This window comes from Rhinichthys klamathensis, unplaced genomic scaffold (assembly GCF_029890125.1).
Source record: "Rhinichthys klamathensis goyatoka isolate OS25496 unplaced genomic scaffold, OSU_Roscu_1.1 h1tg000032l_1, whole genome shotgun sequence".
In the NCBI taxonomy this organism is placed as follows: Eukaryota; Metazoa; Chordata; class Actinopteri; order Cypriniformes; family Leuciscidae; genus Rhinichthys; species Rhinichthys klamathensis.
The window spans coordinates 3,246,105-3,271,715 of NW_026606581.1; the positions used below are offsets into that span (position 1 = coordinate 3,246,105).

General features: G+C 36.7%; 1 protein-coding gene across 10 annotated transcripts in view; it reads left to right on the forward strand.

Moving 5' to 3' along the window:
• The first annotated feature begins 3,869 nt into the window (after positions 1–3,869).
• The window catches only part of dtnbb (dystrobrevin, beta b), a 39,782-nt gene continuing 18,040 nt past the window's right edge, over positions 3,870–25,611 (forward strand). For 5 of the 10 annotated variants that reach the window (XM_056245593.1, XM_056245596.1, XM_056245590.1 and 2 more), the window contains exons 1-10: positions 3,871–4,323; positions 6,680–6,732; positions 7,743–7,810; positions 10,016–10,096; positions 10,266–10,479; positions 12,418–12,503; positions 13,613–13,767; positions 13,890–13,995; positions 14,148–14,314; positions 17,347–17,471. In XM_056245593.1, coding sequence (XP_056101568.1) covers positions 7,744–7,810; positions 10,016–10,096; positions 10,266–10,479; positions 12,418–12,503; positions 13,613–13,767; positions 13,890–13,995; positions 14,148–14,314; positions 17,347–17,471 — 1,001 coding nt within the window. In that variant the 5' untranslated portion in view covers positions 3,871–4,323; positions 6,680–6,732; position 7,743. Of the gene's footprint in view, positions 4,324–6,679; positions 6,733–7,742; positions 7,811–10,015; positions 10,097–10,265; positions 10,480–12,417; positions 12,504–13,612; positions 13,768–13,889; positions 13,996–14,147; positions 14,315–17,346; positions 17,472–25,611 lie in introns of all 10 variants that reach the window. The other 5 variants (XM_056245594.1, XM_056245595.1, XM_056245592.1 and 2 more) reach the window with 4 other exon arrangements.

Sequence of the window (25,611 nt, forward strand, 5' to 3'; positions counted from 1 at the left end):
GTCAGGAAAAATGGTGTCCTGCTGACTGATTTGGCCGCGGCTCCATTACTTTTATTTATTTACTTATTTATTATTACTTTATATTATTGGTTAAACAGAAACCTAAACGTATAATACTATAAACTGTCACAAACGAAGCTTGTTAGCTTGAGAATACTTGCCCTCAAACTTGTCGACATAACTCGAAACATCCGATTTAAAGCCTTTCTCCTTGTTACTAGAGGGTGTGAGAGGTGGCACTTCAATTGACATTGTTCACCGTAATCCATGGAAGATCTTGCAAGCAGTGAGTCTAAAATCCATGCTGACGGTGCTCGTTAAAACGGTAGGCAAATATTTGGAGCAACTGTGCATAGAATCCATTGCACATAGAAGCGTCAGACAGATCTTAGAAAAAGTGAGTCTTGTCATAGAATTGTTTTAAATAATACAATTATGTTAAATACCCGACATAGTTTAAAATAATTCAGGTCTTCTCGGGTCCATTCTGAAAAAGCATATTTATTTTAAATTACCCAAGACCCGAGGCCACTAATACCGAACCCGATCCGTGTCCGAGGCACCCGTCAAAGTTTTGGACCTGTAGCGGCTCGGGTCGGACCTTGGGTTTCTGGATCCAAGTGGACCCGTGAAGACCTCTAGTTCTGAGTACTTAGTTGTGGAGAATGCAGCAGACTTCCGTGATATGGCAAGCTTTACTTGGTCTGTTCAGTATGGCTGCACTACTGAAATCCAGACACCCGTTTCAGTGCTTTAAGCGCCTGGTTAAACTGGATTGCGAATGGCTAGTAAAAAAAGATGCAGGTTTTTGCGCTCAAAAGTGGCGCGACTGTTTAGTGAATTTGCCCCATTGTGCCCCATTTCTTTACAGCACAAACACAATTAGAATAGTAGAATATGAGGCATGCAAAATGTGCAATGCCGAATAATTCTTCCTCTCATTCATTGAGCACCTTTCTTTAGACTCAAGACTCAATATTGAAAAGTGGCAATATTTAAAGCTCGTTTCGTTTCTTTAATATTTTTGTAACAATTTCAGAAATTGAAATCAATATACTACTATTTTTGTAGATGTTAAAAATTTTGACCCCCTAACCCCCCCATCCTCCCACCCCTCAGATTATGGATCTTTTACACACAATTCGCACTAGTTTGCTGGATTAGAAACATATAACATCAATATTTAGTGTTTGCTTATCCTGCTAAACTATTTTTCGGTTGGTTTCAGCCTTTGTTGTGACTCAAGCAAAGAACCACACAACTGAAATACCAATTACTTTCCAGAATTACTGTGAATATGTAAACCTAATATATTAACCTGCCTTGTTACTAGGTTTATATGGTACTGTTAAAAGTTATTTATGGGAGAGAAGGGAGTTTTGTCAAATACGTTAACAGGCTAGCACTTCTCTTACATGGGTTTCACTTAGGCAATAATGGCAATAATTTGTATATTTATAAAATTAAGAGCATTAGCCCCTTACATCATCAGAAAAAATAGGATTTATTAGGGTTGCACTTTTTTATGTTCAGAAAATGACTTTACCTTTGCTATACCTTCAAAAAATGACTTGTAAGGATAAAGAGAATTAAAGCACTTCTTAATCAGATAATCTATTGTACCCTCTCAGGAGAAAAAAAAAACAGGTCTCAATCATTTCAATAGCCTGTGTCTAATCATTTGAGTTGTTTACGTCACATGAATGACATTGCCAATAATTGGAATAGTACGTATTCCCAGTAACCTTAGTTTTTAGGGATAAACTATATGAGCAATGAAGTTAAACACTCAGAAGGGAGATTATATGAAGTTTTTTTGTTTTGTTTTATATTGTAAATACTGACTTTCTTTGAGATGTACAAACATTTTCTACAAAGCATTCTTGTATCTTGCCTACACATATCCGTTTGTCTGATTGGGTTTTTGTTTGAGAAATACTGTCCAACACAAATCATAATTTTAATCATATTGCAACATTAAATGTTGTTCAATTTCTTTCCTGAAACAATTCTGCTAAACATATACATTTTGATACCAATAGTTCTATGTACTGTATGTTAAAAAAAAAATGTCTCGTTGCATCTTTGAATTAGTCTTTTTTTTTTTTATCGTCTGCCTTCCAGGCAATAGAAAAGTAAACGAATTTTAGATAAGATTTGCTTGGTAATATACCAAAGTCAATTTATGGTAACTAGATAATCAATTTTTGTTTTTAATGTCTGCCTAGTTAAGCAAAGTAATATATTTTAAGTAATATATTTTAATAAAAAGAAGTCTATATACAAATCATTTTACGAAACATTTAAGAAACAGGGTATTTACTATATCTTTATATTGGCTGTCCCATTTTGGTATACCTTTGTCTGAACTAAGTGTACAAACTTTTTACACATTTTTTTGTACCAGGGCCCTTGTGATAGTCTTTTTGTGTGGCTAGTTTTGCCTGCAATGAATTGATGTTCCCTCACAGTTTTTTTTTTAATTGACTAATAATATCTGTGTGACACTTACAGCTCACTTTATTGATCACTCGAAGTCTAGCTTATTACAGAAAGAAAAAAATCCATCAGGTTATAGTGTTAGTGTTGTATGAATAACATTTACTAGCGTGGTGGTTGGGTTGTGCTGAATGTCTTTGGGTGTGAGATTGTTTTTCGGGTAACTGGCTTTCAATGGGAAATTATCGCTTTCATTTACATATATATACATATGCAGCATATAAACATTCAAGAGACTCATAGAATATAACTGTGATACTTCCATTTATATTAGGCCTTAGAACTGATTTGAATCTTTGATATTTGGGTTCTTGGAAATATTTTAATTGGTCAGACCTGAAAACACCAGTGGTTAACTGTCGTTGTTTATTTACTGCTTTCATTTCCTTTGATAGAGTTGCAATGCATGACTTACCACTGCCTCTGTCCCCAACCTTATATGCCTGTGACATTTTACAAAACACTTGGATTTTTAATTAATGAGTCAATGTTTTCCCCTGCGGAACCGTGAAATGATACGATTATGATTCTTAGTGCAGGAGGTGTTGGTATTCCAGAACACAATGTGTGTTATTTTTATGTTTTAAAAGTCAAATATTTTATGTAAAATAAAGGTGAATGTAAGATAGTAATTGTAATCAGCACTTGTAAGCAAAGTGTATTTTATCAAGAAACAATATGAATAAAATGCTGTAAAACAAATGCAGTGATGGGGGTGTTTTTGATGTAATTCAGCTGATTTTCAATATGGTACGGCTTTTATTGCTTTTACTACGTAATTATTAAAAATATTAAGAACACAAATTTTCACTAAAACATTATTTTAATTAGCAAATTAATTAAGTACCAGGTGAAATGGTGACCAGGTGTTTCTCTGGATTTTTAGCATTGGAACACTGAATTGACCAACCTCATCAACATTGCATGTCATCAAAACATGACATTACATAAAAGCTTCACATGCAGTTATTATGCCATTAATAATAGGCTAAATTCACTGTAAAAATGATAAAGTTGACTTAACTTAAAAAAGTGAGGAAATCTGTTGCCTTAAAATTAAATAAACTTAATGCGTAATTGAAAAAAAGGTTATGTGGAATTGTCAAGTTCACATAACTTAATTGTCTTAATACACATGAAGTTTATTTACTTATTCATTTTAAGGCAACAGGTTTCCTCATTTTTTTAAAGTTAAGTCAACTGATCACTGTTATGATTTTTACCATATTTTCCACCAAAAGAGCATCAATTTTATGCCTGGGTTAGAGGACTTTTATTCTGTTTTGTTTAGCACTATATTAAGGCCCTTTAGATATATAAACATCTTTATGTGTCTGACGTAGACATAATAAGCATACATGCAGAATACAGCTGCTCAATATTTGAGCAAGCACATTGCACACCATTGCCCATATGCATAAAACTAACGGTCGGCTAATGGCTTTGTAATAATCGTGCATATGAAGAGCAATAGTGATGCACCAGTAATGGGAAAGGCAGGAGTGCTCTGCTGTCCTCTGCTGTTGGCTGATGCTCAGAGAAGCGCTCGCGCAGCCTGTGCTGCAGTTCCTACAAGACCGAATCAAACGGAACGAACGGTAACCACGGCACAAATGTGACGATGGGGAAGCGCAGCGCTGCCAAATTGCGTATTATTAGGTCGGTGATTGTAAGTCTATATTAAAAAAACAACAAAAAAAAGTGAAACGAAAGACAGCTATGATGAAGATGATGATGATACGCCAGGAATCGAGTGCGAGACCGTTGATCGCTCTCATCAGATGCTGATGATGGTCGCGCGACCTGCGTGATTTCCTCTCGCTGGTAAGATCATCCGCTTATGATTCTTTCACATTCAGACGCAAATACAAACAGGGCACACGACCAAACGCGTCCTCAGAATATCATCTTGTGGATCTATATGTATTTATGCACCTGATAGCATCTTATTTATTTAACATTCAATACAGAGTTAAACATTTTGATATGGCAGTATGCATTATGCTTAGACGGTGTCATTGTGGGTGTATTGCTATTTTAAATAGGCTATGAGTGTTTGTACAGAGTGTATTTCCGATGGTAATGAAAAATCCTCACGTTGAGTCACGTCAAAGCGCGAGTCATTGTAGAGGTGCGGTGTATTACTTCTATCTTCTACAGTGGGCCTTACATTCACTCACTCAGTAGTAGCACTGCAAGATGCGATTAGACTAGCAAAACGGGACGGGATGATTTGAAGCCAGAAGTCATAACGTCAGCAGTGTCTTTTACGGTCAGGAATGACATAATGCTTTCTAGTGGTGTTTTTGAACGAATCGGTGCCTTTGAGCGAATCTTTTCAGTGAACGAATCCGGTTCACTTCCATGCACTGACTCATATATTTTTATTTCACTGAAGTTTCTGTCACTAAAGTCAACATGAAATCAAAATGGACAATTCTTTTTTTTTTTTAAATGGAATATTGCAATATTATAAATGATTTATCTGTGCATATCATTATTTTCTTTTTCATATCTTTAATCAAAAATAACTTTCCTTCGTCTCTTCTCTTCTCTGATGACATGTTTACTGGCGTGAGGGCGGGACAACCAGGTTGTCACTCTCATGAGATCACAGCAATAGCAAATGTAGTGTTGTCAAAAAAATATAGATTTTTCGATACATATCGATACTAAAATATATGAAACATTTCCAATACTCATTTTATACAGAATAGACACGATACCATCTGCGCTTTATTGCGCTCTCATCTCTCCGACAGCGACACACAAACCCGCCTCCCCTCACTCACTCATTTAATTTGCTCCGCATGAATATTGTTGATGTTTCAGGGCTTGAATGTTGTCGATTGTGCGTATTGCGCATAATTTTAGTCATTCCTGCAGATTTTGTGCTCACACCCAAAGTGCTCGCACGCACATAAAGCCGCCTCTCAAAACTGAAGTGAGTTCTTTTTAGCTGCTTATTGCGCTTAAACAGTCAAACACACACAAAATAATATCAAAATGCCGGTCTTGGCAAGTATTCCTGTAAACACAGTCAGTTATGTTTTACGTGAGCATAAATAGTTGAAAAAGAAAACGCATGTGTAATAATGGATCTGTGCGTCGGGTTTTAAAGTGACTGCAGCCTAATATACCTGCTGCCTAATTATCAGATAATATTAAAAATATCTATATGGCAGTTTTTCCCCATGGTATCAATGTGAAAATGCTGAGTGGCTAATTACTTTGAAAAAGCCCTGTATATAAATATATGATACATAAAGATTTGGCAGAAATAGTAGACCTAAAATAAAAAATAGAAATATGCTATTCTGAATTCAGTCGCTGTTTTGAAGACTCGCAGCTGAACAGGACAAAACATTTTGTTATGAATCAACTTGATCGTGGATGAACTGAATGAATCGCATGATTTCAGTTTTGCTCTGCAGTTTTGGGAAAAGAAATCTGCATTTTTGTCACTTTTAGAAACGCTTATATTTAAACACTCTCTTAGATTATACACATTTTTTAATTATAAAAAGTCTTGTTTACAAAGGTTGTGAACGGTTGAGTGAACGATTAATGAATCACTCACACAACTTGTAACCTGCAGAAATGGTCACTGAATTAGTGAATGAATGAGAACAAATGTTTTTGTTAAAGTTTTGAGTCAGTTGAATTAAAAAAAAAATCCCTTCCACTTTAAAAATTAAGTAAATGTGACTTGACAGCTGATGTAATGCTTTGTTGATGATGTAAGAAGAACTAGTTACATGAGAGCAATAATAACTGCATATTACTTAAATATTATATACTGTATATACACACACTGTCATTAAGTTGTTCTTGTCTCTGCACATTACTTTTATTCACCGCAAATGCTAATCTACAATATAATATAGTAATCCTTTTCACAGTCATTATAGTAAGAATTCTTCCTTCATTGCTGATGTGTTCTCTGCCTGTCACTAAAGTGGCTCCTTAGCGGCTCTTGTTTCATTAGCTCACAGGATGCAGCCTGTACACACACTATTGTCATACATAATCAGCACTTGCATAGAGGCAAGAGAACTCAAATGCCCTTTTGTGAACGGGGGATTTATTCCAGGGTTTATTTTTGTATCTGTGTGTGGGTTGGATTAGGCGGAGGGGTATTTCCCCAGATGTCAACATCAAAATGTTTTTCCTTTTGTAGGAGCTTCCTGGTTCCTTTGCATCACCTTCTCTGAGTCCCAGCCAACCTGACAGGTGAGTAATAGAGTGTTCAGGAGTTTCCATGGACTGAAGAAATACATGAGTTGGCAAAATCACAGTGACTGGCTGGTTTTTAGCAAAGTTAAAACATGTTCCTGTCCGAACAACATTCCTATCAGAAAATGTAGTGCTAACCACTGATAGAGAGCTGGGTTTCTCATGGCGTCATAAACAAAGTGAAGCCACTGTATTCCCTCACATTCTATTGAATTAATAGGAAATCATTTGATTTGAATGGGAAAACATTACCTAAAGAGTCAGCGTTTTCATATCTGAGATCTCCCGGTATATTCTTACAACGCAAACGTCCTAAACATTTGTTTAAAGCCGGGAATTTCCCCTGCTTATTAAAAGTCACGTTCATCTTCATTACAGTAGCGAATATTAGCTGACGGACGAGACACCTCAACATTTTGTATTACAAATGTCGAAATAATTCTTCTGAAATCTGGATACAGATTTATGCTTTGTAAGGCATGTGCATACAACTTAATTCGTCATGTTGGCTTCACTGTGGTTATGAAATTATTTTGTGTTATAGCTATAATATTGTTTTTATTCTTACAGTAACTAAATGATTCTACAGTGTTTTAATTAACAGCATGTATTTCGAAGCAGTAAAGATAACGACTTAAACGTTGGATAAATGAATAATTAGCTCAATAATAAATACAAATAACACTTAATTTATATGCAAACTGTCATGCTAGTAAAAAGCCATAGAATCTCAGCTGATTGGTTGATTGGAATGTTGATCCAGGAATATGAATGTGGAATATAGATTGACTCTTGCTTAAAGTCTTGATTAAAACTATTAATTTAATAGCTGTATTGCTGTTGTTTCTTTTTAGCTGTATTGACATGTCTTTGTAAATTATTTATGAAATACATTTAAAATATTTGCAGACACGTATTCAAATGCTATCTTGTGATTTTTGTTGTAAGTGTGAGTTGCGTGTTCGTAATGAGGCTGTGGTATTAAATGGACTGTTTGTGTTGTGTAGAATGATTGAAGAGGGAAGTAAAAGCAGCAAGTCCATGGTGGAGAAGAGACAGCTCTTCATGGAGATGAGTGAGTTGCTTTCAGAGTTAACAACATTTCCTGCACAATTCACCACACACACATACACAGAGGCCTTGTCGAATCCTATTCACCCTTCACTGCCACAGGGCAATAGACTGGCACAATCTAGCATCTCTGGTTGGAAGGCAAAACTGATTTTGAGAAAACACCAGAACCAGGTTGATGGACACATTAAAACTATGCAGTACAAATATTACATAGCTGCTTTATTGTATATATTCACAAAGTACGAGAGTATTTTTGTGCATATCATAGAATACACATTTCTGAAAAGATAGATCTCCCAAAAATAAAATTCTATCATTTAGTCGAACCACACCAGAGTTCGTTTGCAAGTGGACTGAGACCATTAGTCTCGGTCCGCTTGTTTGGTGCTCACCAGGGTTTGGATGGCAGTGTTCACACTTATTCGAATGAACCGCACTAACAGAGCAGTCGCACCAGTAAGACTTTCTTTCATCTTCGAAACACAAATGAAGATTATATTTTTGATGAAATCTTTCTGTCCCTCCATTGAACTCTCCAGACAGTCTCTAGGCAACTACGACTTTGACACTTTAAAAAGGGGCTTAGTCCATATTTTCTGAAGAGACTCGATCATTTTATATGATAAACAGATTAAATTTAGGTTTTTATTCACATTTAAACATTGATCGGTGAACATAAACAGAAGCTCAACCGAACCTGCTTGACGTGCGAGAACAAACCTCTTGCAGAAGCTCAAACGTGCTGCGTAACACGAGAATGAACCTCATTGGTTCTTACGGAAGGTCAAACGTGCTGTGTGTGTAACTCGAGAATGAACCTCATTGGTTCTTGCAGAAGCTCAAACGTGCAGCGTAACAAGTATGAACCTCATTGGTTCTTGCAGAATCTCAAACGTGCTGCGTAACACGAGAATGAACCTCATTGGTTCTTGCAGAATCTCAAACGTGCTGCGTAACACGAGAATGAACCTCATTGGTTCTTGCGGAAGCTCAAACGTGCTGCGTAACACGAGAATGAACCTCATTGGTTCTTGCGGAAGCTCAAACGTGCTGCGTAACACGAGAATGAACCTCATTGGTTCTTGCGGAAGCTCAAATGTGCAGCGTAACACGAGAATGAAACTCATTGGTTCTTGCAGAAGCTCAAACGTGTTGCGTAACAAGAATGAACCTCATTGGTTCTTGCAGAATCTCAAACGTGCTGCGTAACACGAGAATGAACCTCATTGGTTCTTGCGGAAGCTCAAACGTGCTGCGTAACACGAGAATGAACCTCATTGGTTCTTGCGGAAGCTCAAACGTGCTGCGTAACACGAGAATGAACCTCATTGGTTCTTGCGGAAGCTCAAATGTGCAGCGTAACACGAGAATGAAACTCATTGGTTCTTGCAGAAGCTCAAACGTGCTGCGTAACAAGAATGAACCTCATTGGTTCTCGCACATCAAGCAAACATGCTTAAGCTTCCATTTACCACAACTGATGTTTGAGTTGAATGTTTATATGTGAATAAAAGCCTAAATTCAATCTGTTCATCATATACAGCGATCGTGTCTCGTCAGAAAATTTTGACCAAACCGTTCAATTCATATGGATTAGTTTTACGATCTCTTTATAAACCTTTTGAAGAGTCAAAGTGGTTAGTTGCGTAGCTGTCAATGGAGGGACAGAAAGCTCTCAGATTTCATCTAAAAGATCTTCATTTTTGTTCTGAAGATGAACGAAAGTCTTACGGGTTTGAAACGGCATAAGGGTGAGTAATTAATGAATTTTCACTTTTGGGTGAACTATCCCTTTGGCCTTTTTTATGCCTTTATTGGATAGGACAGTGTAGAGATCAGACAGGAAAGTACGGGGTGGAGAGAAGGATACGGGATCGGCAAAGGACCTCGAGCCGGGAATTGAATGTGGGTCGCCAGAGTCACAGTTGTGCTATATATGTCCGGGCACTGCCCATGAAGTTATTGGCTCTTTGTTTGCCCCCAAATTTAGAATTAGAGTTAGAATTGGCTAACGTAACTGGTGGTGGATTTTTGTCATTTTGGAGCTTGACAGCCTGGATCCTTGTTTACTTTATTGTTATGTTCCATAAAAGAAAGAAAGTCATACAGTTTGGAACAACAAGAGGATGAGTAAATAATGACAGATTTTTAATTTGAACAAGGGACTTCTGAAAGTGACAATACTGATGCATGTAATTTTCACCAGGGGCACAAAACTTTGATGTAATTCGCCTCTCAACATATAGGACGGCGTGTAAGCTACGATTTGTCCAGAAACGATGCAACCGTAAGTCCCGTTTACAAGTTCTCTTTACTTTAAAATGCCATATTTATGTATTTTGTGATGTATGAAGTCGCTTTGGTTGTATATCAAGTACATTTGTTCTACTACGGGAAAAACAACAAAATTCTTATTTATTATTGATAATCTCATTTGTATGCTTTTCCTGTCGTAGTTCACTTGGTGGACGTGTGGAACATGATCGAAGCTTTCCGTGACAATGGGTTGAGCACATTAGACCACAACGCAGAGATTAATGTGTCACGCCTGGAGACCATTTTGTCCTCCATCTTCTACCAGCTCAACAAGCGGCTGCCCACCACCCACCAGATAAACGTGGAGCAGTCCATCGGCCTGCTGCTAAACTTCATCGTGGCTACTTATGACAGGTGTGTTGTCAGTGAGGGAGATTTGTTTTTCTCTCAGGGGGTCCCTTGTGGCAGTATGTCCCTCCAAACCTGATGGACTGTGAGTCATATGCATCGTGACAAGAGTGAATGTTTGGAAGGCATATGCTCTTTGCCAAAACATAGTGAGCGGAGGCAGGCACCGTTAACACGCTTTCCGACGTGAAGGCTGTTCCAAAAGGTAGATAGCTTAATTACTAAGATATTGCACCTCATTATGGTAACATTTAAAAGATCTGGTCACATTTACTTTTCTTGTTTTTATTTCCTCTTCATGTCATGTGAGGGGCTTTCTACTATAAATAAAAATAAAATGCTAAAATCAAAAATCAATCATTGTAAATGGTGCAGGTTGATGCCTAAATTTAGGTATCACAACATTATAATGTACAGTATGAAAAGTGGATATTTGGATAATCATTTTCACATTTGCAAGATTACATTTAACAGTGTTATTAAATGATCTCAATTAGGGTTGACAGCATTACATTTTAAAGGAACACTCCGACTTTTTGGGACTTTAGCCTATTCACCTTATCCCCCAGAGTTAGAAAAGTCCATACATACCTTTTTCATCTCCGTGCGTGCTATAAGTCTGTTTGACGCACCCACCGCTAGCCTAGCTTAGCACAAAGACTGGATGTAAATGGTTGCAGCTAGCATACTAATCCAAATAAGTGACAAAATAACGCAAACATTGTTCTATTTACATGTTGTGATTTGTATAGTCACAGAGTGTACAAAAAACAAAGTCACATGAGACACATACATATTTTAACCGTATAAATACTGGGAACTATATTCTCTGAAGGCGAAGCACTGCTACTTGGGCGGAGTGATAACCGCAGCACCTGAGACGCGCTCTTAGCTCCTCACCACGGCGCGTCTCAGGTGCTGCGGTTATCACTCCGCCCAAGTAGCAGTGCTTCGCCTTCAGAGAATATAGTCGCCTTCAGAGAATATAGTTCTCAGTATTTATACGGTTAAAATATGTCTGTGTCTCATGTGACTTTGTTTTTTGTACACTCTGTGACTATACAAATCACAACATGTAAATAAAAAAATGTTTGCGTTATTTTGTCACTTATTTGGTTTAGTATGCTAGCTGCAACCATTTACATCCAGTCTTTGTGCTAAGCTAGGCTAGCGGTGGGTGCGTCAAACAGACTTATAGCACGCACGGAGATGAAAAAGGTTATGTATGGACTTTTCTAACTCTGGGGGATAAGGTGAATAGGCTAAAGTCCCAAAAAGTCGGAGTGTTCCTTTAAATCAAATTTAAAATTTACACTAAGCACAACTAACATCTAATAAAAGTTAAAAACTGACAAACAGACATGTTTTTTTTTTAATCACACAAAAAAGTGCTGCTGCTGCATGGACTCAAATGAATTAGTGAGTCGTTTTTGAACCGGTTCATTTACATGAATCATTTAAACGAACCAATTCACTGAAATGAATCAGACTTTTCAACACTACAAATCAGCTAGAGGACATTTTAGCTTGCTTGGTTATAAAGCTGTGTGCGCCGTGATCTGACAAAAAGGGCGATGTAGCTTTTTGTCATGCTGTTGGAAAAAGTAGCTAGCAACTGAAAAAGCTCCACAATAAACAAAAAGAGCTGCTGTTAAGCTACAGAAAAATGTTGTTTGTAGCATTGCTACTTTCAGTTAGGCTACTTATACTTCCCAACACTGGACTGAAAAGTACCAATAAGGTTTTTGGCGGTGGGGTGGGCCTGTTCTAACACTATTAACATGTAGTCAAACATGTTCTGTTTGCACACATTTTTCCAAAAGATTGGATATAAAGACTAAGAAGATTGGTGTAGTCCAAACATTGACTGGAATTTAAAGAACCCCATGGCTTTGAATTGTTATTAGAATGTCTTCTGATAATAATGTGTTGTTTGTGTTTCAGTGAAGGCCATGGAAAACTCACAGTGTTTGCTATGAAGGCAATGCTAGCTACAATGTGTGGCGGTAAAATACTGGACAAATTACGTTGTGAGTATCATGCCTTTTATACAGCTATTCAACAGTAATAATTTTACAAAGACACTATGGATATTTTCTGGAGTTCATATGCTGTACAGAATGTTATGGATTAGCATTGAATGTATTCAAGTAGTTCAATAGGCTTTATGCACAGCTTCACTACTTCCTGAACTTTAGCCAGCTCCTTTGTTTCCTGTCTGCCATTATTGGACAAACTGATTAATCCAGGTGTGCCTGATTATTGTTACTGAGGCCAGGCACACCTGGATCAATCAGTTTGTCCAATAATGGCAGACAGGAAACAAAGGAGCTGGCTAAAGTTCAGGAAGCAGTGCAGCTGTGCATAAAGCCAATTGCTACATTTCTTTCTACTAAACTGTCAGTATTAATCCATTTTATAGACTAAGCTCATGAAATGTGATTTGATATAAAATAAGTCTATTTTGGGGGCATATACACAAACCTTTCATTTAAAATTATACACGAGGGCTTTTATGCAAGACTTTTCATTGAGAGTTTGGCTCCCTCTTTTGTACATGATGTGTACTGAACTTAAAATTAAATTCCCAAAAGAATTTAGGGATACAGTAGTTCACCCTAAAATGAAAATTCTGTCATAATTTACTCACCCTCAAGTTGTTCCAAAACATGAATGAATTTCTTTTTTGAATTTTGAAGAATATGGTTAACCAAACAGTTGATTGGCCCCATTGACTTCCATAGTATGGAGAAGAAGAAAAAAATACTATGGAAGTCAATCAACTGTTTGATTACTGATGTTCTTCAAAATATTTTCTTTTGTTTTAAGCAGAAGAAAGAAACTCATACAGGTTTGGAACAACTTAAATGATGATTTTTGGGTGAACTATCCCCTTAAATTTTTGCTGAATACTCATTAAAGGTATGAAAAGGCATCGTACCACTAATCTAAAATAAAAAAAGATTTCTTTTCATCATATTATATTATCTTGGAAATTTTTAGTGTGAAATAAAAATGCATTTTTCCCCAAACAAGTTTTCACTTTCATGGACTTTTTGGGGGAAATTCTTTTTTATTAATGGTTATAAATATTTATCCACAACATAGCACGACTTAAAATCACTTCTTTCTCTTTCAGATATATTTTCCCAAATATCAGACTCCAATGGGGTGATGGTCTATGCCAAATTTGACCAGTTCCTGAGGGAGGTGCTGAAGCTCCCCACGGCAGTGTTCGAGGGGCCTTCGTTTGGCTACACCGAGCACTCTGTGAGAACATGCTTCCCTCAGCAGGTGAGTACACTAATCTGTTTCGAATAACAGCTAGAGTCCCTTTAAAACGATCGGGATCTCATTCAACCTGTCTGGAAGTCTTAGAGGCTTTCGCTGAGAGTGTCTTATCTGTGCTTTGCCAGAAGAAGATCTTGCTGAATACGTTTTTGGATGTGTTGATGGCAGATCCACCCCCGCAGTACCTTGTATGGCTACCTCTCATGCACCGACTCGCTAATGTAGAGAATGGTACGTGCTGCGATTGGAGGGTTGTGAGATTGGATGTGGGTTTTTAATGACTTATATTCCCATCGCCCACTACGTCTGGACACCTCACTCACAAAATATGACTAAAACAAGGTTTGCGAATGCCTGAAACCCTTTGTGCTGGTGTCCCACAGTCTTCCATCCAGTGGAATGTTCGTATTGCCGGAGTGAGAGCATGATGGGTTTCCGGTACCGCTGCCAGCAGTGCCATGGCTACCAGCTTTGTCAGAGCTGTTTCTGGCGTGGTCATGCCAGCGGCCCTCATAGCAACCAGCACCAGATGAAGGAGCACTCCTCATGGGTACGTACCGTCACTTTCAAAGGATAGTTCACCCAAAAATGGAAATTCAGCCATCGTTACTCACCCTCATGTCATTATTTTCTTTCTTCCATGAAACACACACAAAAAAAGAGTATATTAACCAAGCTGTTCTTTAGCTTATAATGAAAGTGAATGGTGATTTATATTGCTTTAAAGTTACAATAAACGGTCCATAAAGGTACATAATTATAATACTCTATATTCATAGTGGAAAATGGTTTTGTTAGAGGAATAGAACAAAATTGAAGTCATTAATCACAGAAGCCGTCTTAGGTTCAGCATAGTGCTCCAATGAAAATTATTGGCTGAAACTGTAATTTCTGGACACATAATTAGACTTTATATTTGTCTATTTTGCTTAAAACACTGAATAACTCAAACTGAATTTTGGCTAATGTTAGCAAATTTTTACCCTATATAATGGCAGATTTATTAACAGCTTGAGCCAGCGCAAACCCTCTGTTGGCATTACAAAAAAACTACTGTCAAGATTTACTAAAGACACGCAGTGAAAAATTTGCGCTGAAAAGGCGTTGATACAGTTATTTTTGCCGCTGAACTTATTGCATATGCATCTATAGGAGTTTCCCTTTAAGACACATAATTTATGGGAGGAGAGTATTTTAATGAATTACGCAACGCAATTTACTAAGGTTTACACCCGTCAATTTTCTGGTATTTGCGCCATTATTTAACTCCCAATAAGCATGTCTTAAAACAGATGCTAATTTGCGCTGCTCTTGGTAGATTGCGTTGGTCATTATGGGAATGATTCGGCTGCTTCTGTGTTCTTTAATGTGTGCGTCGTCAGTAGATCACACACAGAACTTTCCACTCCTATCAGTGCTTTTTTGGAATAGGCTTTCATGCTAATTTGCCCTGTTTAGTAAATCTGGCCCATAGTCTTTAAGAATACACAGAAAAGGTAAATTTATGTTTTCCATTTCTAACGGAAAGATGGAAGGTTTGACTTTATTGAAGAAAGAAAATAATACAGGTTTGGAATAATATCGGGGTAAATAAATTATGAAAATTGCTCTATTCCTGTAAGATACCAAGCTTTACACTCATTGATGTTCTCTAAAGCACAGGCATTTTTGAATAGCTTATAACTGCACAAAAGGAACTGAATGAACACGATTTATACTACCGTTCATAATTTTGGGGTTAGTACGATTTTTTTTATGTTTTTGAAATAAGTCTTACTAGGCTACATCTGATCAAGCATACAGTAAAAACAGTACAATTTAAAATAACTTTTCTATTTGAATATATGTTAAAATGTAATGTATTCCTGTGATCAAAGCTGAATTTTCAGCATCATTACTCCAGTCTTCAGTGTCACATAATCCTTCAGAAGTCATTCTAATATGCTGATTTACTGCTCAAGCAACATTTCTTATTATTATCAATGTAAAAAACAGTTGTGCTGCTTAATAATTTTGTGGATACAGTGATACATTTATTTTCAGGATCCTTTGATTAATAGAAAGTTCAATGTCAATGTTTTCTGTTAAACGTCATTCTTCTTAAATTCAGGATTTCAAGGGGGGGGTACATGTTTTTAAGCGAGTGAGTTAAATTGATTACATTTTTAATACTCAAGCGTTGTTCCAAAGCTCAGTCACACTGCTGGAAATTACAGCTTGGGAAACGATTTGCACTGCCTCCCAAATCCAATTATAAGAGTTTTCCCCTCCCTCATTCTTTCCTCCCCGATAAAGATTTTTTTTCTAACCACAGAACAAGGATTTTGCTGAATCAAAGAGAATTTTTCATTAACTTTAAATGAAATAAATAATATATATATTTCTACATTAAATTATATCAAATGTCCCAGCTTCACATGGGAAGTAAGTCTGCGACTTTTTATGTACTAATCAAATATCTATCATTTCACCTTTTATGCCACCAAACTACACATAATTGGATTCCATTAGATTTTTTTTTCCAGAAACATACAGTACTGTATGTAATAGGGCTGTCATGATATCAGATTTTTCACTCTACGGTTTATCATGGCCAAAATAATTCACGGTAACGATATATCGCGATATCTATAGAAACCTTGAAAAATCAGTCAAATGCGTCTTTACTTTGTTTATTTTGATTTTGGTTTCTTTTTTAGCCAACCATTGCATACAACAATTGGGGCTTTCTCTGGCTTCTTTGACACTGCCTAAAAAAACAGGAGAGAGAAAATCCTGTCAAGTTCAACAGTATTTAAATAAGCTTTAACCACACAACTACTACCTTAACCTGTCAACTTGCATCCCCATTTGGAACCCAAATCCAAAAAATGGCATACGCAAATTAAAATACATAGTTCATGAAGCATTTGGACTTCAAACATTGTAGACTCTTTCGAAAGAAGACATTTGACAGCTTGTTGTTATATCGTCAGAATTAATTAAAGAGATAGTTCACCCAAGTTCATCATTTACTAACCATCATGTTGTTCCAAACCTGTATGGATTTCTTTCCTCTGTTGAACACAGAAGAAGATATTTTGAAGAATATGCGTAACTAAACCGTTTCTGGTCCCCATTGACTTCATAGTGAGAAAAAAAAAATACTATGGAAGTCAATGGGACGGCCCCACAACTGTTTGGTTACTGAGATTCTTCAAAATATAATATTTTATGTTCAACAGAAGAAAGAAATTCATACAGGTTTAGAACAACATGAGGGTGAGTAAATAATGGCAGATTATGTTAATTTTTGGATGAACCATCCCTTTGAATGAATGATAAAATTCTGAGATTTATACTTCATTTAGAGTAGACTATAATGCTAACCTTAGCTTAGCACAGTGGCAAATTACAATTTATGAGAATAACGGCATATTTTACTTGTTATAGCATCAGTCGAGTGATTGAAATAACTTCCGTCTGTGAACTGATGTGGCTTCTTATCACAGACCGATTCAGAAATGATTATTTTATTGTATTCTATGTAAGTATTTTGTGGTTGTATTTAGTTTTTTTTTTTTGTTCCCGCTCTTTTTACAGAAGTCTCCAGCAAAGAAGCTCAGCCATGCCATCAGTAAATCTCTGGGCTGCATGCCGATGGGAGAGCCTCCTCACCCCGTGTTCCCAGAGGCGGCGGAAAGACCTCAGGACCTCGCACACACTACGTAAGTTCTCTGGAGTGCTTATCCAATCACATTCCCCTCTGCTTTCTCTACATGCACATCTCATATCATTCATTCACTGCATTTCTGCGTGACTTTGACCAAACAACTCCTCATCGGCTACGGTATACGAATGCCAAGTTGATCCAGACAGGTCTTTCGCTTCGGTTTAGACTTCGCATGAACTTTTTCAAATGTATATATTGCAGTCAGGTCATAATAATTGTAATCACGTCCTCTTGCCTGAAATTTCACAGTATTTGTTTCTTATTTCTATAGCGAGAGAGAATATTGATCTGCAGATCTGTCATGGGAAAGAAATGTAATTAGGAAATGCCAAGAAGAAAGATATTGTGTGTAAAAATATATGGGTACAGTTTTCTCGTTTATTGAATTATAAATATCGGGGAGCTGAATCAATCTTGCCAGACCTTCGCTCTCAGGAACAGGCTCTGGCCTAGAAGTACTTTCATTAACTGACACATGAACTTTTGGGATTGATGAAGACCATAAAACTACAGAACATATGTGCCCTCCACTGGAGGGAAAGTGTAGCAGATTTACTGTGTTCATTTATGTTTCTGATGAAGTACCAGCGTTGTTTGATTATGAACCATGTAAAATACCAGTAGTATCAGCTCTGATAACAATCGCATGATTTTATATCATTATACACACAGTGTTTGAACTGTGGGCGAGGAAAATGAACAGCAGTAAACCAAAATTGTTGAATGTGAATGTAAGACTGTAGCCTGTGATCATTTATTTTAGTCATAATCCTTGTCTTTTTATGAAAATGTTTCATAAAATTTGCAATCATCATATTCATACATTTTTGTCCGTTCTTTTTAATGGCATTTAATTTTAATGAAAATATCCAAAATAATCTAACTTTAACCAAAAATTAGAAAAAAAGAAATTGATCAAAAGGGACAGTAAAGACATTTATAATTTTACGAAAGATTTCTGTTTCTATTAAATGCTGTTGTTTTGAACTTTCTCCAAGAATCCTGAAAAAAATGTTTCAAAGCACAGCTGTTTTCAACATTGATGATAAAAAGAAATGTTACCAAATCAGCATATTAGATTGATTTCTAAAGGAATTTTAAAATATATTAAAATAGAAAAGTGATTTAAATTGTAATAATATTTCACAGTATTTATTTTTAATAAATACAATCTGAATAGTAGTTGTATAATTCATTATTTTATGTGATTTTATACATTGCTAAAAAGTGGTTGTCAGCATTAAAATCTGACCTTGAGGTAGACGTGTCACCAACATCACAGCAGTCAAAACAAAGTGCATAGTGCTGTTTATAAAGTGCAGAAATATGATGTAAAACTAAGATTTACCAGTCCTTAGATGGCAGCCAGGCAGACGGTCTCCTGCGGGGACGAAAATAATAGCTGAAGTGCACAGTCATGCTCCAGTGGCATTTCTGAGTTGGCAGAGAATAGCTGCACTAAAACTGATGGAGTTTTAAATTTAATGGAGGCTGCTGATGTACCTGAGGCAGATCCCCTCGAGGATCCCGCTCTGTATCTTTATAGAGATATATAAGATTTTTAAACCAAATGTTTCTCTCAGACATTCCATTTGACTGCCAACAAGACACTTTTTTCTTTTTTCTTTCTTTTATCTTTTTTTTTTGTCACCTTAATCAATAGCAAAATTGATTTCTTTCTTAATGCACATAACATTCCTGGTCTTATTGAACAATAGATTTTTGCACATTATTTCATTTTTTTTTTTAAAGTTTGTAATCCTTTATATCTAATACTTTTCTCCACCTATGAACTTACTTTTTTAAGGTACACTGTAAAACAATTTTTTAAATGAACAAAATTTTAATAATTAGTCTATACGTCATCAATCCTTCTTCCAAAACGTGTTTTGTCTTACTCTGATTAACTATGGTAAGCCTATTATAAATGTTTTTATTTTAGACCTGTCAGGATGGTTTTCACAGGAAATTGCGTCCCTCACTTGTGCGTGATTCGTCATATCCATAAATAGAGAAAAGTTGCTCCGGCTACTTTGAGTAGCATAGGTTAGTTAGTTGTCAACGAGTGAGAAACCTCCGGGGGAATCACCCGTTTAAGAACAGAGGAGAGTCTGCTGGCAAAACAGGAATGCGACCGAGCTCGTAATAAAACATGAATCAACATTGACTTAGCCTTTCAGGGATGGCAAGAAGAACTGAGGGATTCCAAATGTTGTAAAAGCGACGTGGAGATGGGGTTTTTATTACTCAACAGGCGAGTAAGGTATTTTATTGACCAGAAAAAAATTGCCATATAACTCTCTAACAGAGTTTATTGTAAAGCATTATCTATTGTGAAGGGTCATTTCATTATGGGTTATTGTAGCTCTGTGCTGGAATTTATTTTCAAGGAAATATCGTGTCTATTAATAGGTATAGAGTAACGTCAGCTAGTCAGATTGAAATCTTTTCTATCGAAACTGGTTATATCTCTAAGCCTATTTATTTGCAGGATTACCACGTTCATCCGCACAGTCACGCAGAGCCAAAGCACAAACAAAAAAAATGTCTTCCTCAAAATGCATGCAGTTTTATTTTTTTACCACTAGAGAGTGGTCACATATTGTACATTTAACTGACGAATCATGAACCAGTCCACCAGTCACCATTCTAGTGTATACTGTACTGTAATGCCCACTTTCATAATCCAATTAATTTCTGTTGAATAAAATAAAGTGTGTAATTTTTTTCCTGTTTTACTAATTTTTTGTAACCTTATGGGGAAAAATAGATTGCGAATAGCATATCATGTTGTCTGTAGAGTCAACTATAAACATTATAAGTGTACTAATTAATTTCTGCTTATGAATCATCAGACATATTGACATACTTTATACTGACACCTAGTGGTGTGGATGTAGAATCACGCCAGAACAAAAGTTTGTGATCTGAGTTCGAGTTGCTTACTAGTCAACTAGTTTAGATGTTGTTTAAAAAATATATATATTTCGCTTTAATGTTTTTAGTGTCAATACTCTGAAGGGAATGAATTAGATGCAACTTCTCAGAGAAATTTTTTGAATGTTCAGTACAGAAAAACTACAAAATTGTCTGATTTGTGATTTTATTGTAACCATTATCTGCATAATCTGTATAGGTTTCAATTTTGTGTTAACTTTGATGGTTTTGTACTGTATGAAGCTATATTTTCTGAATATCTTTAAGTTACCCAGTTCAAAGGCTGCACGTGTTTAATCTGCACTTTTAAATATTGGTTTATGTATACATGCATTGCATATGGATGTCTATGGCTTTTTATTTAGCATCTAACTTTTAAAAGCATGTGCATGCTGTTGGTTTCCATACAGAATATAAGATATCTTTAAGATCAAATATGTATTTTTGTACACTCCTGGTAAAAAAAAAGGCTAAACACTAAGCTTTTAATTATCTTAATACAAATTATTTCTCAGGAAATTAGCTAAATTTAAGCAAATGCACTACTTAAGTCATTGCTGTCTCAGAAAAACATCAAAGACAGAATGAAGTATTTGGCAGAATATGGGAAGTTCTGTGTGGAGTCATAATGAATCATAATGAAATACGAGTTGCATATGCTCCAGAGCGGCGTCTTCGAAAATCTGCGGAGAAATATAATTATAAATGCATCTCTAACACAGTGAAGCAGGGAGGAAGAGCTGTCATTGTGTGAGGAGCCTTTTTAGCTGCCGGTATTGGTGAGCTTTACTGTGAAAAGTCATTTAATGGTTTAGAGTACAGGCGAATATTGCAGAATGGCTTGCTTTCCACAATTTAAAAGTTTTTTTTTTACAACAATACAATGCTCCTATTCAAATTGCAAAGACTACCAAGAAGTTGCTTGAGAACAAGTCCATCAGGCTCATGTTTTTTTTGGCATTGGTCAGAGTCCAGATTTGAACCTTATAGTGAAAATTTGGTCTCACGTTAAACTAACTGGGAGACATTTTTCAACTATGAACTGTGTAACATTGAGCGGAACAACACTGACTCTTCTTCCTGTAAAAAGCTGTCTGTAAGTTTACCCACACGGCTTAAAACATTTGAAGAAAAAATAAGGAAAGGCTATTGGATGCTAAGTTACTTTATATACAGTATTTGTACAATTCTTGCTAATTTCCTGACCAGTGATTTGTGATTAAAATGGTTGAGCATTAAAAGACCCCTAATATTTTGCCGTTTTTGGCTTGGCCGTATAAGTTTCCTTAGATCTGTTCTAAATTGTATTCTAAACACAGTTTTGTATGTAAATCAATGACAAAATAATACGTCTTATCGTGTTTAAATTGTACCATCTCATTAACACCTAGAATAGATTCAGGCTTAATGATGACATTGCCTTTGAACTCACTGTGACCAAAGGGCACATTTGCCAGCTCGAGTTCTGCTGCCAGCGTCGTCTATTTATAGTTCACATTCAGATAGCTAAGCAATTAAAACTGCTCTTGAAATATCCCTTTGTACCACTCAAATAGCATCAGCTTCAAATAGTCCTTGTGTGAAAGACTTGTAGCAATTTATTTTCAAATAACCCTTCCTATTTATGGATAAAGAGAGCAAGAGACTTCCGTAATGCTTTCTTCAATTGGCCGTGCGACAATTCGAGATGTGAACGAGTTGAATTGGAATAGATGAATATCAGAGCTTGATTACAATGCAGAGCACATTTTTACACAATTTAAAGACATGAAATAGCATTCACAACCCATTTAACTTCTGTAATGTGACATATTTTGGAATGAATCAGGAATTAAATTAGGAAATTATGTAAGTGACAAGCAAAATTTCAGAGCCGAAGCAAGTTTTGATAAAAGACATACATTTTTCCCCTTCAATGTACAGTTAAAATAAGACAATTAACATGGTCACAGTTTAGATTAGGGTCCAATTCTCACTATTAACTATAGCTTTAGCCTTAATAAACTCCTAATTACTGCTTATTAATTGTTACGGGATGTAGAATATGGTCATGCAATACGGCATTAATATGTGCTTTATAAGTACTTGCCAATATCCAAGTAATGCTAATGAGCAACTAGTTAATAGTGAGAATTGGACCCTAAACTAAAGTTACCATTAACATATTACAAAAGTAAGAAAGAGGTTATGATTTCCTGTATGCATTACACATGCACTCTGCGTGGCTTCTCCTTCTGTCACATATTGTCCTCCTAACTTATCTAAATGTAGTTTGAGGTGCCTGCGGGCCACTCCATCTCTTTAGTGCTAAATCAATCTCAAGCCTCCGGCGTTTGCTGTTTACTATGACTGTGAAATGTTACAATCCCACTTCTATGGACTCGGACAGATATTATGGTCTGTTCCATTGACCATCTCCCTCAGCTCAGAGATGAATGCATTCTTATATTGCGTATTGAAGGAAATGGTTCTGTTGTGATAACTCTTATCAGTGTTGTCATGTTATATTATTAGTTATACTTGGCAATGCACATACTGTATTACTAACCTAGACTCATTGGAAACACATGCCTCTACCTATACATTTTTGCTCCAAAAACGTATCTATACATATAATTCACGGAGAGGCATTAATTAACATATAAACACTAGAGGCATTAAAATGGCAACACATTTTATTCCTTTTCACACAAATTATGATTACTGGGGTAGATTTCTGTTATAGTAAACTTGCTCGATAGCTCACCTGGTACAGCATTGCACTTGCAGTCCAATGAAACTCGAGAATTTACAAGAATTGTAAGCAAGCTAAAATGGCATACTTGTTTCAGTAAATGTGTTTATCTCTCGTTTGCTTTTGTTAACATTATAGGTTGGGTTTAGTGTTGGCATATTATTTTCCCACGCAATAGCGCATTATAGCGCCACTCACAGCATTTTATTTCTGAACTGCTGCGATATGTACAACAAACCTACGTAATAGAATGGTGCAGGGATGACGTATTTTTGTTGGCTAAATCCTGGAAACGAGTAAGCATTTTAGCACTTCCGATTCCATCGTCCCAAAGTCAATTTTTTTTAATATGTTTTTGGTTAAATGTTTGAAATAAGGTTTATGGTGTTGTATAACTATTATTTCTCGAAGTTTCAGGGATTTTTTTTAAAAACAAAGACTTAAAGCAGCACTAAGTAGGAATTCCGTTTTTGTCAAACAGCGACCCCTAGAGTCGCTGTGGAGTACTTGTACTGTCGTGAATAGCACTCACGCAGAGATGGCTCGCACTCACGGCCGGATCCCCTCCCCCTGTACACCGGTACCTGTTCAGTAGGATGGACGCTGTAACGAGTGGAAATAAGGTATGGCCCCTTTAAGAGCTGCGCACGCCCTGTTTAACTGTCGGCAGTCTGTTTTGTATGTACGGCTCGAACACCACAGGCGCCGGGTTATTTCTGTTTGATGCTCATTTTATCAGAATTTTATCAGATCTGTTTTTTGCCGTAAAGCAATTCGTTACCTCGCGAGACCTGATATCACACAATACTTCCTAACACTGAGGGCGGCGGCCCACCGGCCCAAAGTTGCAAGGGTGGTTTTGCGGCTCACAGGCACCAGGGGGGTGCGAGACGACCACCATTCAACACGAAATCAGTAATATAAACATTACAATGACTCCAAAGCTGTTCGGTTAAGGTAAAAAAGTTACTTAGTTCACCTTTAAAGAGTTGTCGGAAACTTAGTGATGATGACGTTGAAGTCATGTGACTGGTGTAGTTTGATTAAAGCCTATATTTAGCTTTTGACTTTTGCCGATTGTATTTACTCTTCAAAATTCATAAAAGATGTGTTCATTTGTGAAGATTATCATGATGAACAACACGTGTAAGAATCGTAAGCTTTTGTTAGTCACAGACCTTATTTTCTGCAATAATCCAAAAGCCAATAGAAAATCCTATTGGGTTTTTGTCGAGGGAATCAGGGTGATGCAAACTTCCGGGTTGGCCTATACAAATACGTCATCCTTACGCCACTCTATGGCCCTGTCCCAAATGACACATTCATATGCACTTGCAGTCTTGTGGACTTACAATGGCCGCCACGTGCATTGTCCCATTTGTCATTTTAGGTTTCTTTGGCGGCCGATGTGTGCCCTTGATGCACACTTTTGTTGAGCCTGGATGCAAGCCTGCGAGCTCTGCAACAGACTTCTACCCGACAGTCAAAACTGCATTACGTCACGAAAGTGTGAACTCAGAGGAAGATCGCGAGGGCTTAGTGGGACATTTAAGACAGTGTATAACACATCAGATTCACGTTCATCTGTGGATAAAACTGAGCATGCTTTAGCACCACTCACTGGACATTTCACTTTGAAGTAATTTAATTTTACAGAAATGTCACCACAGGCACATATTTCCAATGAGCCTGGGTTGCATATTGGTCACACTTTGTATGTATGTATTTTTCTTAAACCTGAATATTACACTGGGATGTAACTCCTTTTGGCTGACTTTTTATTTTGTATTTTTTAAATTGTAATTTTTCAAATTTCTTTAACCTAATTATTACACTATTATAATGATCCTCTATTATCATGAAAGCTCTGCCCTGTTATGACCATCTCTTGCATTGTGGACAGTTGGCAGATCAGTGTTACTGCCCCTCACAACTGGTCAGCATAGTGTTCATGTTGGCTTTGACCTCAATATGACATCCATCAACATGATCCTCCACATCCCACTGTCACAAGCTGCAGGCTGCCTGCTTCTGATTGGTCAGAACAGAGAGAATCATGTCTGCTCAGCCCCTTGATCAAACACACACAGGAACTCTGTGACAGCCTTGTTATTGTGTTTTTTTTAAGTGAGATACATTTCTCTGATGACCTACTGGAATGTTGTTTTTCTGACAGCTGATGGCATATGAAGGCAAACATTTCAGATCTTCTCCTTTTTGACAGATGGAGTTCTTTAGGACATGCTGAACCTTAGGCAGGGACAGATGTCTGTGACTAATTTGCAGTGAATATAAATCAGACAAAATGGCGCAAAGCATATCGTTTTCTTGAACCGTCAGCAGAATATCCGTGGGTTGTATCAATGCAATGTGAAATAGGTGGATGGCACTCTTTTTTTTTTTGTTCAGATCTATTAATCAATTAAAAAATTAAATTCATACTGGTTTACACCTCTGCTATGAA